This window comes from Benincasa hispida, chromosome 6, assembly GCF_009727055.1.
Source record: "Benincasa hispida cultivar B227 chromosome 6, ASM972705v1, whole genome shotgun sequence".
Classification (NCBI taxonomy): domain Eukaryota; kingdom Viridiplantae; phylum Streptophyta; class Magnoliopsida; order Cucurbitales; family Cucurbitaceae; genus Benincasa; species Benincasa hispida.
The window spans coordinates 39,577,299-39,592,863 of record NC_052354.1 but is presented as its reverse complement, the minus strand read 5'-3'; the positions used below and the strand labels follow the sequence as shown (position 1 = coordinate 39,592,863).

Sequence of the window (15,565 nt, the reverse complement as noted above, 5' to 3'; positions counted from 1 at the left end):
AAATACCCACTTTCTATCTTTAGAGTTAATTTATATTAATAAATTAAAAATTGTTAAAATAATTATAATTAATTAAGTTTCATTATTGTTATTACTTTTAATATTGAATTTAAAATATCACTTCATAATTATTTTTAATTAATTAATAAAAATTGATACCAATGATTGAAAGTGAGTAATTAATGAAAAATTGAGGTTAAAAATGTAAAATAATCTTGAAACTCAGAGACAACTTGAAACAAAACTCAAACCTCAGAAGTAAAATAATAACATTCAAAACTGGGGACTAAATTGAAACAAAACTCAAAACTTAAGTACTAAATGTATTATATTTTAGAACTTAGAGACAAAATAAAAATCAGAGTCAAAATTTAGGGATTATAAAAATAAACCATGAGTACATGCCCATTCATTAGTTCTAGTGTCACATCATCACCCTATCATATTAGGTTTTTATTCATTCATTTCACTGAGTAATTGGGACTTCAATGAAATGTTTCTCGCCTATCAATTAGTTTGATTGCTATTAATTATTGAATTATAAGAGTTAGGATAGGCCCTAGAGCAACTTAATTTGGATATGAATTAGGCCCTTGGTTATTCAACCATAAAACAACTAATTGATTTTTTTTTCTTTTTTCTCTTATATTTCCTTATTATGATGTATAATCCATATGACATAAAATAGGAGATATGGGAAGGTGTTCTTAAAAAAAATTAGATATAAATATTAAGTATCAATATCAGATAAAAATGTGGACAATCTTAGTTTTGCAAGGATACATCACTGATAAAATATTAACTCTCACTTTATAGTTTTTAGAAAAAACAAATCATAGAAATAATTAGACTCCAAGCTTCTTAAATAAGTATTAAATGTTTATTGGCAATATGTGTTCGGTGTGATATTTTGGACAAAATGACATAATCGACATCAAACAAAAATATAAACAATAGGACAGAGAAAAATAACAAAATTTGAGCCAAAAATAACACATAAAGACCAACATGGGCTTATGGAAGGGGATCAACTTGGGTCTTGGCTCATGCCAAGGTCAAGATCGAACCTAACCAAGTTGCTAATTGGGCGTGTGACCCCTTGCATGCCACAACCTTGTAAGCAGGAAGGCAATTCTGATTCGGCTTCGAAATCTTATCTGAGACGATAAAGATCACATACTCTTATATTTACATAATTATAGCTTGTTCGTTCTGAATATTAAACTCTAAACTTGCTATACTTATTCACTCTTTGATTTAAGCATCAAAGCATGTCTAGCAAACACCATACCATCAGAAGATTATTTTTCATTTTGCTGGTCATGTTATTTTCTCATCAAACAAATTTATGTTATTGTCACTTGAAGGCCAGACCCTTTTAAGTGTTCAAATTTTGGCATCAATAATATATATGGCTTATATATTAATTCAAATTCACAATAACCTTATACTACAAGTTTCAACAAAAAGACTATCAACATTAATTGAGAAGAAAATTACATATACATGTAGGTATGTATATGATAGGGACAAGACCCTCAAACTATCTCCACAATGGTATGATATTGTCCACTTTGGACATAAACCCTCATGGCTTTACTTTTGGTTTCACCCCAAAAGGGGGTCATCCATCCGTCTAACTCATATCTAGGCTAACTCCTTCCCATCAATCCTCCCCTCGAATAAATGACCACCGAACCTCCCCTCAAACAGTCATCCATCCATCTAACTCATATCTAGGCTAACTCCTTTTCACCCGAGCATACTGCCTATCCAATAGAGTTTTAACCACGGATCACACCATGAGTACTTCCAAGGCTCCTCTATACATCTTTGTTCGGCATCGAGGATTCTACCGAGCATGGTTAATTCAGGAGCATGGCTCTAATACCACTTGATAAGGACAACTACCCTCAAACTATCTCCACAATGGTATGATATTGTCCACTTTGGGCATAAACCCTCATGGCTTTGTTTTTGGTTTCACCCCAAAAGGCCTCATACCAATGGAGATAATCATCCTCACTTATATACCCATGAACCTCCTCTTATCTAAGCAATGTGAGACTTTGGTCGCATTCCCAACCGTATATATGACAAAGATATTGAGAGTTCACAACACGTTATGTGACCTATAAGAAAATGTGAACATGACAAGAAAGCATTCTAATTTAGTGCAATACAAGAAATAATGTAATCATAAAATAATATAGGTGCAATATTATACTCCCAATACAAAGAAAACATTTTTGTACTTAGAAATAATTCAAAAAGAAGTAAAGTATAAAAGATATCAAAAGAATAACAAAAGAATAATAAACATTAAAATAAATTTGAACATAGTTGAATTGATTTAGACATAGTATATAAGTCTTATTAGGAGATCATAAGTTTGAAACCCCCATTGCAGAAAATACTTAAGAATCATTTGGTATGTTTTCTTATGTGTTTTTTTAAGGTTATCCTCCCCCTAGGAGGTGTTGAGGTAGCACTCAAGAGGGAAACCTTGAGGGAATCTCTTTGAGTCTTGACAGTAATTGTAGATCATGTAGTTATCTTGTGCCCATTTCATTTGGCCTTTCTTTGCATAATCATTATCAAAATTTCCCCACAGCCATGAATTTGAATTGGGGGTGCAAGAAGAGTATCCATTGTACCAAAAACAGCCATCTTCACAGAAGTTTTGGTAATAAGCCTTGAATGGGGCTTGGCTCCAATCTGTCTTCTCAAGACCACCTCTTGTGGCCCAATTATCAGCATCCCATAGACTTGAATATAATCTCATGGCTTGATATTGTGGGAAGGGCACTCCTTTGTCTTGGAAGTTCTTGAATTCTCTTATGGGAATCTCATCAACATAGAAACTATAATGCAAAATAAATAGGTTAAAACTCTTTGTGAACTTGAATTTAGTATCAATTTTTTTTTTTTTTTTTACAAGAAAAAGATACAATAGGTAGAGGGAATCAACAGGTGCATCAAAATATCTTAATTAGATTGGTATATTCATGATGTGGTTTCAATTTTTCTAGGTTAAATGTAATAGAAAAATTTGATCATAGGGACCAATATATTGTTTGTTAAAAAATAGGACCAATATATTGTTTAGTAAAAAATAGTCTTTAATGCATAATTATTTAAATAACAATCCTTTTTCTTTTAAAAAATGTCTAAATAGATCCATATGCATGAAAAAAAACAAAGAGTCAATATATGAAAATTACAAGTGATTAAGATATTATAATATTACAATATCGATCCAAAATCGTCCCAATCCCATTATTGTTCTTAAGGTACTAAATGATTATATCTATACATTCCGTTGTATTTGTGTAAAAAGTACTATTAATAATAAATTTGTTTAATTTTTGTACATTTATAAGTAAACTAATCTCAAATACGTTTTTTTGTAACTACTTAAACGACTTTGAATTGACTAGTCGGGTCATTTGTAGAAATAGTTCTCTTACTAAAGATTTATTATTATTTATACCAAATTCTTTAAGACCTTTTTTTTTTTTTTAGAGAAAAAGACAGACATTTAGCTATATGAAACAATCATTTGGAAACCTTTACTAAATTTACTCTAAATTTGTAATTCTTCCAAATGTACTTATGTAGAAATGGTCTTTATTTAAAAAAAAAATATTCTGTTTTTCAAAAGTCATTTCAAACAAACATACACTTAGATGAAAGAATAGTAGCGCTAAGCTATTTGCAGTATATCAATTATTATGTATTTGTTTAACTAGATGTCGCAATAAAACTCTTCATTACTTCATATACCCATTAAATACTTCAAATAATCTAGTTATATATTAAATCAAATTTTCACTTATGAATGAATAAATCATTAAAGTAATTGTAACATCAATTATGCAAGTCATAAGAGAATGAAAATATATGTAATAATGGGTTACTTACACAATGTGTTGGTGATTCCAGAAAATGGTGTAGTTATGGAAATCAGCAGTTGGGTCAAACCAAAGGTAGAATTGCATCTCTCTATTGCCAATTCCTTCACTAAACACATTGGTGTGAAGAGTGTACGGATTTCCACTTGTGTTTCCCAAAAATTCAAAGTCTATCTCATCATGGTAATCTCCTTTTGAAGATAACTGAAATCACCAAAGAAAGAAAAAACATATTGTCAAATGATGTTTGATTTACAATGATATAATTAAATTTTAGTTCTATATATATATATATAAATGAGTTTGATATGATATATAAAAGGTGAATCAATATTTTTATTATATTGTAGAAAAATCTATAAAACATAACAAAAATATCGATAAAATAAGACCATCGAGCTTAATATTAATAATATGATTTTTTTTAAAAAAAGATAGAGTGCTTATTTATTAATTTTAAACTTTTTTATGGTTTTCTTTTTTAGAAAAAAATCATCGATATCGACTTGTTCATTTACTCCGACGTTATTACTAGAACAGAAAGAGGTTATTGTAAGTTAAAAAATCATATCCTCACGTCAAACTGACACTAAAATGTAATGTGATGGGTACTTACTAAGGTTTAAGATTGGCATGGAATGTGATATAAACTCCTATTGTATCTTATATTTCCATTTTTTTTTTCCTTCATACCATAGACATTTCTTGGGTTATTGAACTTATTTTCTATCTTCAATTTCTTTTTAACAAGATACCAAAGGATAAAGAAATGAGAAATATTCGGACATCTCAACTAGGATAACACATCCGTAATACACTCTCATGAAACCCCGAACTCAATAGTGCAAAATTCATAAGTTACACGTGTTAAAGTATTTAATTTTACCATATTATTTTATATTTATTTGTAAGTCGATTGGGCCTTTTAACTTTGTAGTATTTAATGTTATATAAAAAGATTTGTTTTTAAATATAGCAAAATAAATAAAAATATTTACAAATATAACAGAAAAAATTTGTCTATCAATGATAGACAATGATAGACATGTATCAGTATCTATGAGAATCTATTAATGATAAATGATAGTAATCTAGCAGTGTCTATCACTATCTATCACGAATAGACAATGCCATTTTGTTGAATTTGGAAAATATTTCCAGTAATTTTGCTATTTAAAACAATAACCCGTAAAAACATAATTCTCTTTATCCTTATCACTCTATTCTCTATGAATAGATTTATTTGCAACGAAAATTATATTATGCCAATATTCTATATAATTTTTATATTATTATAATTATACAGTAAAGAAGAAGAAGAACATTGGTATGAACTTATACATTAACCATGAAATTAATTAATGCTTATCAAAAGGAAAATGTAAAGTACTCATGCGTGAGTTCTAATACGTTTTATGAATTTCTTGTCTTAGCCCTCGTGAATTCAACATTTTATTACCAACAAAAATATCCTTCGCAAGTAATTTTTTATGAATTTTTAGATCAAGAGGAATGTTGCAACTTTGATTTAGTCACTCTTTGATCATCTAAATCAAGGCATTTTACCATTGATGATGCATTTACCCTAGTTGGCCAACTAATCTCTCACCTACGATTTAATAAAGTACATACACTCTTCTAAAAAATAAAAGGGTAATTATTTTAAATGGTAAAACTATTGAAAATATTTTTAAATACAGGAAGTGTCACTATCGATCAATGATATACTGCGATAGACTTCTATCACTAATACTGATATTTGTCTTTCGCAGTCCATCACTGATAGATAGTGACATTTTGTCATATTTGTAAATAAGTTGACTCATTTTCTTTTGGTTCAAATCTTATTTTGCTCCTTGAACTTTAGACCTCGTTCTATTTTGGTCCCTAACTTTAAAAAACGTCAATTCTAGTTCTTGAACTTTTAAAAAGTGTTTACTAATTTGGTCCTTGGTATCAAGATTTCGTTAACTCTTAAACATAATAGTGAAATGACTTATATTTTTTGATAATTAGGTTGTCAAATAAGTTAGCAATGCTAAAAAATTTAGGGTTTCAATTTTGACTTAGGTGATAAAACGATTTTCTATAAGAGATCTTTAAAGTCGTTTTTCATCTAAGATTTTGGTCATTCACTATTTTGGGACATTGGTAGTTGATATTTTACTTCACCTTTATCTTGTTCAACCCCTGCTAGATGCAATTTCATCCTTAAACATATTTCATCTTTAAAGTTTTAACATAATCTTAACAATAGAGACCAAAATAAACACTTTTTAAAAGTTTAGGAACTAAAATGATCATTTTTAAAAGTTTAGATACCAAAATAGAACAAGATTCAAACTTTAGGGACCAAAATAAGATATAAATTTTTCCCTTCATTAGAAAACACCTCAAAAAGAAAAAGTAATTATAAAATTCTATAAATAGGGTTTGGTTGCGAACTTACGAAGAATGTAGTGACAGTGCCAGCAGAGTTTCCTGAGACAAGTTTGATTTGCATTTGAACCTTTCCAAACAAGTATTCGTTCTTGGATTGAAAGCCTGAGCCCGAGCTTCTATCCAAACTAAGCAGTAGAAGCTCGTTATTGTTAAACATCTGACCTCGCCCATCTCCCCAACTAATGTCAATGAAGTTTTTCAAGTTATTGGCCAACGAGACAGGAAGAGAACATAACAAAACATAAACGAACAGAAACCCTGTCACAATATTCTTCAACGGCGACGATAAGAATGTCGAAGAAGAAGAAGATTCAGGCTTCATGGTTGGTGGGTTGGTGGGGAAACTTTGGAACAATATGGAGAAGAATGATCTATGGAGAATGGAATTTATATGGGAAATATGAAGAAAATAAGCATCATTTATTGACTTTAGAAAACCCATCTTAGAAAATCCTCTATACATAATAGAATGTTTGTTGTATTCCATTTTGCTCGACGTGTTGACCACACAATTTGGTATATGCATTGGCTCACCAATTGGGCGGCAGCTAATACTAAAGGTGAATGCATATAAGCAAAGAGGGAAACTATTACATAATATACTATTTAAAAAATTATCTTTTTAGCTCTCGAATTTTGAAATATACGTGTATTTGGTCATTGAATTTTCAAAACATACATTTTTAGTTTTCGAATTGTTTATAATTGTTTTAATTGATTCAATTGGTTCTTAAATTATCAAATGTAACTTTTTAGTTCCCGAATGTTTAACAATAGATTTAAAAGATCTTTACAGTAATTTTTTATTATCAATTAGAAAATTAAAATTCTTTTCTCTAATTTTTTTTAAACATAATAATTTAAAATTTCTTATAATTATATAAAATGGTAATAATAAATAGTCCAGACACTTTTTAACCCTATTCTTAAAAATTTGGGGACAAAAAAAGATACATTTTGAAAACATTATTTAGAGACCAAATACATCTATTCTAAAAAGTTTATGGATTAACGAGATATGTTTTGAAAACTTAGGAACTAAACACATACTTATTCTGCGACTCTCGCGGACTAGAATGGTAGATTTTCATATAGTATTTAATTTTATATTATGTTATTTATTTCGTGCATGTAAAAGTGATTGAGCACCTTTGAATCTTTGTAGTATTTAAGATGTTTTCAACATTATTTTTATATGGTTGAAATTCTAATAGACAACCCCCATTATTCTCTACCTCTCCATCTCTCTCTATTTCTCTTGATGTTATGAGGCCACGATGTACATTGGTCCAAAATACAAAAATTAAGAGCTGATCAAAGAGCTGATCAAAGAATGGTAAATACAAAGAGGTACTAACTTGAGAAGATATGTTGAAGCTCGTATAATAAAAAAAAATTAAGGAATCTCACAATCTCAATAAAATAGATGAGTTATTATTCCTCTCATTACTAATTAGTTTTGTGATGAAACTCTCGTCATCTAATTGAAATAAAAAGGCATGATTTTTATCTTTTATTGGTCATATTATAAACTTTAGTCTAAAAATTTTAATAGGTTCAATTGTAAATATGGTTATAGAATTTTTTACAGTTTGTGTATGATCATTAGTCTTTTACACTGAAAAGATTTAGGTGGTATGCATCTTCTAATTGTTTATCTCTCTCGTTCATATATTTTTTTCTCTAAATTCTCAAATTTAAGCTTAATAGAATAGATCCAAAACTAAGACGTTCAAGGGCATTATTTAAAAAATCGATTAAAAATCATTTTTGGTCCCTAAACTTTCATTAAGGTAACAATTTAGCTCCTAAACTTTGGTTTGTAACGATTTAGTCTCTATACTTTTAATTTTGTAGTAATTTAGTCCATAAACTTTAGTATGTAACAATTTAGTCCCCAACGTAAACAAATTTATCAAAATAGTATGTCAACTTTTAATTATTTTAGGATGTGTACTTTATATTTTATGAAAATATTGAGTCTTTAATTAATTTATTGATTTATTTATGCAAGAGAACTTGTTAAATTTTAACACTAATTTTAAAATAGGGACTGGATTGTTACAAATTTTAAAGTATAAGAATTAAATTGTTGCATTGTAAAGTTTAAAGACTAAATTGTTACAAAATTAAATGTTAAAGGACTAAATCGTTACAATCCAAAGTTTAGGGATTAAATTATTACTTTTACAGAAGTTCAGAGATAATTTTTAATCTAAAAAATTTTAAAAACCATTGAGATTAAATAGATATAATCCTAAAAATTTAGAGATCTATCAAAAAGCTTTCTAAAAATACAATGATTATTTTATAGAAAACGCTAAAATTTAACCAGTTTAAGAAGAAAAAAAGGTATATTTTAATTTTGAATTTATAGATTTATTTTAAACAAAGTGATGATATGATATATGTGCTTTGTTGAGAATTCTATGATAGAAAAACGAAGGGATCTCAAATTTCTTATAAGATGGATGTTGTTACTCTTTCTATTTTCAATTGATTTTGAAATGGAATTCTATACTATCAAGTATGATATCAGAGTCCATAAAGTCCAAACGGGTATTTGGTCTAACTAAAAAAAATTGGGATCCGATCAAGAATGATGAACCCAAAAAAGACCATCTCAAGGAGGATCTTATACACTTCTTATAAGATAGACGAGCTATTCCTCACCTAACTAATTGATTTTAAGATGGAACCTCATACTAAAAATACTTAACAAATATTGGTTAATTTGATATAATATAGGGTGGATATAGATGGTATAAGAGTACATATCAATCTCTTTGGTAGAATGTGTCCTTCTCCTTTGCCAAAAAAAAAAAGAAAAGAAAAGAAAGAATATGTCGTTCTAATTTATCTAATTGCCTTTTTTTTTTCCTTTTATTTTGTTAACTTCATCATTGATGAAATAACAAAATTGATTAAAGTTTATGGACTAAATTTATAACGATGGTATTTAATCAACTTTGCATAAAGTTGATTAACAGATATTACATCAAAATTAATAAAATAATCATATCTTGAAGACAAGTATAAATTAATTAACATAGGTTTCATCAAAATAGTATTTGAAAATGTTCATTTATATTAAAAAAGAAATGCAATAGTATCTACTTTGTGTATAGATACATCTTTCTTGGATGTTTCTTTCCAAGTTAAATTCAAACTTTATATATATAACAAATTTGAAACCAAATAATTTTCAAGAGTTGTGCTGTCTCGTTGACTCTCAAATCATATATTTTAATTATAGTTTAAGAGTATGGTTTGACATAGTATGGCGTGTGAGCCACCTCGTTCCTACGTACCATATGTACGTGCTGTGGGATATTTATTCACCTTTTTTTTTTTATTATTATTATTATTATTATTGACAATCTAGGATTAGAAAGATCGAGCCTTTGACCTCGAGGTTGATAAAACATGCATGATACCAGTTGAGTTATCCTCATTCTATCAACCTGAACATAGTGGATAAGTAATTTCTTTCAATACAAAGTTAGATATATGTTACTCCCTTTTAAAAGAAAATATTGACATGTTATATAGCAACTCAAGAGTGAGAAAATCACGTGTTCGATGATATATGATTAAATTTACATTCACCATCAGCTTAAGCTTTTGAATCAATTGATGATCTAATATGATATCCAAATAGGTTGGTTTAAAAGGTTCTATATTCAAATTCCTACAATCAATGATTTAATATATTGAACATTCACTAAAATAAGAAAGTGAGAATCTTTCACATTCAATCACTTGTCCTATTTCGATTCTAATATGTGAAATTGTTTTGCGTCATATGTACAGAATATTTAACTAACATAAAATATATACCACGACCAAGATGTTAGAGGTTCAATCTCATGTTACATATGGTTGAACTAAAAAAAACCCTAGTATTTTGTTCATTGTTTCAACAAAAAATTTATTCTTTGAAATGTTATTATATTACTTTTGATCTTAGCTTTAATTAAGCTCCAAACGACTTTAGAGTAGAAATTTGATAGAATGTCACACAAAAATTAAAAATTGAAATAGTGCACGAGTTGTGACCTGAGAAAGGAAAATAGGACCCAGAATAATGTCACACTGTTCAAAATCATCAGCAAACTTATTCCAAGTTCTATTTGTCATCTAAAACTCTAAAGAATTTCTACTTCAAAAATAATTTCATAAAGAATTAATATTACGATTTTTAAAAGAATAAGAGTAGGATATTTCTAATACATAGTAGAATAAGAGAAAAAATCTAAAAATATATTACATCTTTAAAATATCTGCAAATATGGATGAGTTGACTAGTCAAACTTTGAATTTTTTTTTTAATTTCCAATTTCGTCCTTCCTTGTCTTATCTTATTGTACACCTTTTTTTAGTCTTTTTATTTTCTTTCTCTTTTTCGATTTTTGCTTCTTCCCTCACTTTTTTCATTTTTTCATTTTATTTTCTTTCTCAGTTTTTGCTTCTTCTCTCTTTTTTTTTTTTAATTTTATTCTTTCCTTTATCCGATTTTTCTTCTTTCCTTTATTTTTTTATTTTCTTTCATTTATTTCTTTTTCTTTCCTTTATTTTTTTATTTTCTTTCATTTCTTTATTTCTTTTCCTTTCTTTTTTTTCTTTTTTAATTTTCTTTTCTTTCTTCGGTTTTTGCTTATTCCTTTTTTTTATTTTTATTTTCTTTCTTCAGCTCTTGCTTATTCTTTTTTTTTTCTTCCCTTTCTCCGATTTTTGCTTTTTTCCTTATCTTTTTTTATTATTTTCTTTTCTTTTCTTTCTCCGATTTTTTGCTTCTTCCCCTTCTTTTCTTTTTTTAGTTTTCTTTCATTTGTCCAGTTTTTTCATTATTTTTTTCTATTTAATTTTCTTTCCTTTTTTTTTTCAGTTTTTGCTTCTTCTCTTTCTCTTATTTTTAAAATTTTTCTTTCTTTTATTTTAATTTTTTCTTCTTCTCCTTTTTTCACAAGAATTATGAGGCTGAGTTCCATACGCAGGACTTGAAAGTACTCAATTCATAAGTGACTTAACACCAACAAGTCAATCATCAAGTTTGATTATTATAATAAATAATAAATACAAATAGCAAATGAAAGTCTATCAGTGATAGCCACTAATATTTTCTATCATTGATAGCTTAATCTTTGATTATATTTTTGTAGTTAATAGCCACTTATAGAAATTTATCATTGATAGCCAACTTAGTGAATTTAATTAATAAAATTGAATCTCGAACTAAAATGTAAGTGGAATGCCTAGAAGTTATTACTAATAGCATGTTTATCGGTGATAGAAGCTATCATCGAAAAGAAAAGAGATATATAAATGTTTGGAAAGGACAAGAAAGGGGCAAAAAGATATTCAATGGCTATGATTGATAGAAGCTACTACTGATGCATGTTACCAGTGATAGAAGTTAATACTAATAGCATGTCATTGATGATAGAAGCTATCTGATAGCACGTCACTGGTGATAGAAGCTACCACTGATAGCACGTTATCGGTGATAGAGAACTATCACTGATAGCATGATATCAGTGAGATCATTGATAGCATCTTATTAGCGATGTTATCAGTGAAAGAAGCTATCACTGATAACGACAATATGAGTGATGTTAGTGATATCGTTGATAAAACTTAGGTAATATCTATATATTGAGTTTTTTTTTCAAAAGTGATAACCAGTTATAGAAGTCTATCATTAATAGCCTTAAGTATTAATATTTAAAGGTTGATTCTAATTGATGAAAGTCTATCAGTGATAACAACTATCAGTTGTTATCACTGATAGCCATGATAAAAGATTATTAGTGATAGCTACTATCATTGATAGCCACTGATTCCAATTGATTCCAATTGATGAAAGTGAATCAATGATAGCTATTAATAATTGATAACAAATTAAAAGCTAGTATTTCGAGATTGTATTAATTTTTCTCAAATTGAAAGCTATCGCTGATAGCAGCTATCATCGATAGCAATTGATAGAAGCTATCAACGATAGCAGCTGATGGCAGCTATCAGTGGTTATCACTGATACCTGCTAACAGTGATAGCTTTTAATTTGAGAAAACTGGGAAGAAGCGAACAAAATGGTGGCTAGGCATGGATTTTTTAGTCTTTTACCACTTTGTTATCTATACATGCAATTATTTTATCCTTGTACTACATATTGTATTATTTTGGGCTTGAATTCTATTTATGCAACTAGCCCATAAGAGTATTTTATATGAAATGTTAGATAGTTTAGGAATCTTTTTGTATTGTAATTTAGCTTTTTTATTATTATTATTATTATTATTTTTTACTAAGAAAGTACATTATCTTTAAGGAGGTATTTGGGGTGAGGGGATGAAAGATGAGATGAGTGGAAATATGAACTCAACTCATTGTTTGAGAGGCTAACTTCGTATGTCACAAATATTTTATACCATGTCCACCAATAGTACATCCTCATCACCATCAATGACTCGTTGCTCAACTCCGATGACCACCCCCATCGACCAACTCCGGCTACCACCTCTAACAGCCAACTCTGGAAACCACTGCCTATAGCCAACTCCGACAACATCCAACCACCATTGTTGACGACCAACTCCAGCAACCTCCGATGGCGGCCACTCCACCAACTCTGATGACTATTATTTTAAATTATGATTACTACAAATTTGGACTTTGTTGATGCACGAGTTTTTTGTATTGTTAACACTTGTGACATAAAATTGCCAATAAAACATTAATTTAAAGCATAAAAAAAACTATTAATTTAAAAATACATATAAAACATCAATAGATGTTTATATTTAAGTTGACACACAAAATTATCAATAAAAACACCTTTGTTGATACAAAAGTACGTAAGTTCTGTCAAAACGTTAAATTCTCGATTTTTTTTATTAGTTCATAGTATTTTATAGTCGTTCTTTGTAGTAATTTAACATTATTACAATCACTTTTATCATGTAAGAAATTGAAGAAACTTGTATGTAACAACACCTTTGAGAAACAATTGTCAGACACACATGAGTGTTTTTATTTTAAAAAGTTATCAAAAATGTTAAAATAAAAATGACTTAACTAGAAACGTCACATGCACAAATTTGTAAAATGATTACTTCAATTAAAAAAAATTGAAATGCATTATCCAAAAGTAACCCCTAAATTCCATTTCCCAAAACCCCAACAATACATGTATGCTTAAAAAAAAAATAAAAAAATAAAGTGCCAATATATATATGTAGAATTATTGAATAAAAAATTTTCCAAATAAAAATAATTATCGTAAAAATAGATTATTTATGTAAAAAAGAAAAATTGTATTAGATATCTTGATATATGAACTCAGCACCTCGAACACCTAAAACATAGACATATAAACTCCATAGAGACATATGAATTCAATTCAACATCTCAACCCGTCACTAACTATAAAAGGTACTATTATATGAATAATATCTCAATACTTGACATGCTTTTTAGTTAGTTCTTAATGCATTTTTTGTTAGGTGACAAACCATTTCCTCTCCTCTTCTTTCTTCGTTTTTCCAACACTATCTCAAACCCTAAAAATTATCATCTCTCTCCTCTTTTCTCCCCTTTTTTCTCTCTTTTTTAGTGATGATAAAAATTAGTTTAAATTACGAAAATACCCCAAAATTTTGTCATTGTTTAAAAATATCTCTAATTTTTTAATTTTACAATATTACCGTTGACTTTTTATATAAATTTCAAACTAAAATTGTAATAGATATTCCATAGGATGTTGAACAAAAATTGAAACGTGTGCATATATGTCTTTAACTTAGTGAGTTGAAGAAATTGCGACCACTACATCTTTCAAGGTTAATGTCTCACATTGTTCCAAATCCTGATTTTTATCCAACATCCTAACGTTTTTTTTATTCAAATTTTAGTTTTAAAATGTTTATATGAAAGATAATGATAATACTGCGACTTTTAAAAGAATAGAAGTATATTTTCAACAAGGATTCTTATTTTCTTGAGAAAAAAATCACTTTTTGTCCCCAAACTTTCACGAAAATAACAATTTAATCTATGAACTTTAGTTGATAACGATTTAGTTTCTAATTTGTATAATTTAGTCCTTAAACTTTAATAAGTAACAATTTAGTACCTATATTTTGAAAATTGTATTGATTGAGTCTCTATTATGAAAAAAATCTCTTTAGAATTAAGTGTTAACTTTTAATGTAACCATTTAAGATTTATAGTTTATAAAAAAAAAAAAAAGAAATAAAAAAGAAAAAAATGATTTTCGATCAATTTAACGATCTACATGTATAAGAATTTTCATTAAATCCTATAAATATGTTCAAACGATAAAGAATAATTCATTACAAATTATAAAGTATAGAGCCGAAATTGTTACTTATTAGATTCAAGGACTAAATCATTATAAACTTGTTAGTATAGGGACTAAATCATTAACAACAAAAATTCAAGAACTAAATTGTTACTTTAATGAAATTTGATGGACCAAAGTAGATTTTTAACCTATATTTAGAACCCGTTTGGATTGACTAGAGAAAAAATATTTTTAAAAAATGTCATTTTTATTTAAACTTTTTTGATAAAAATTGTTTGAAATATACTTTGAAAGTGTTTCAAATGCTATTTCGAATGGTAGCCAAACACTTCAATTTTTTACAAAATGACTTATTTTTAAAATTAAATATTTATTATCCTTTCTATTATGCTTGTTTGGTAGCTTAATTTACTTTTCTTCTTATATTCATTATTAGATCACTACAAGAATTTTGGGCTTTAATGACGGTTGAAAAAAGTGAATCCGGATGTATAATATCGGTTTTTTAAAAAAAAAATTGGATCTTTAATGTCGGTTTTAAACCGATATTGTAGGTATACCTTTAATGTCGGTTTAAAATCGACATTAAAGATCCGTTTCTTACAAAAAACAAAACCGATTTTCTTTTCTTCCCCCCATTTTCTTTTTCCTTTCATTCTCACACTTTCACTCACCCACAACCCACGGGAGACCCCCAAGGTCTCCGTCGTTGACTCTCTGTCTCCGGCGTCCTCTCGTCGAAACCCCCAGGTCTTTGTCGTTGACTCTCTATCTCCGGCGTCCTCCCGTCCTCTCTATCTCCATCATCGTCGTCTCTCTATCTCCGGCGAGCTTCTATCCCCAGTTATTCTCTTTCAAGCCACCACCGATTTGTCAAGTTCGG

General features: G+C 28.4%; 1 protein-coding gene across 1 annotated transcript; it reads right to left on the bottom strand.

Annotated features, from left to right (window-relative positions):
* Positions 1 to 2,470: 2,470 nt before the first annotated feature.
* LOC120080365 (xyloglucan endotransglucosylase/hydrolase protein 22-like) lies at positions 2,471 to 6,678 on the bottom strand. Its single transcript, XM_039035008.1, has 3 exons — positions 6,364 to 6,678; positions 3,925 to 4,118; positions 2,471 to 2,864 (listed from the first exon to the last, which is right to left on the bottom strand). Exons 1-3 carry the CDS (start codon positions 6,676 to 6,678, stop codon positions 2,471 to 2,473), a joined length of 903 nt encoding a protein of 300 aa, XP_038890936.1.
* Positions 6,679 to 15,565: the final 8,887 nt, after the last annotated feature.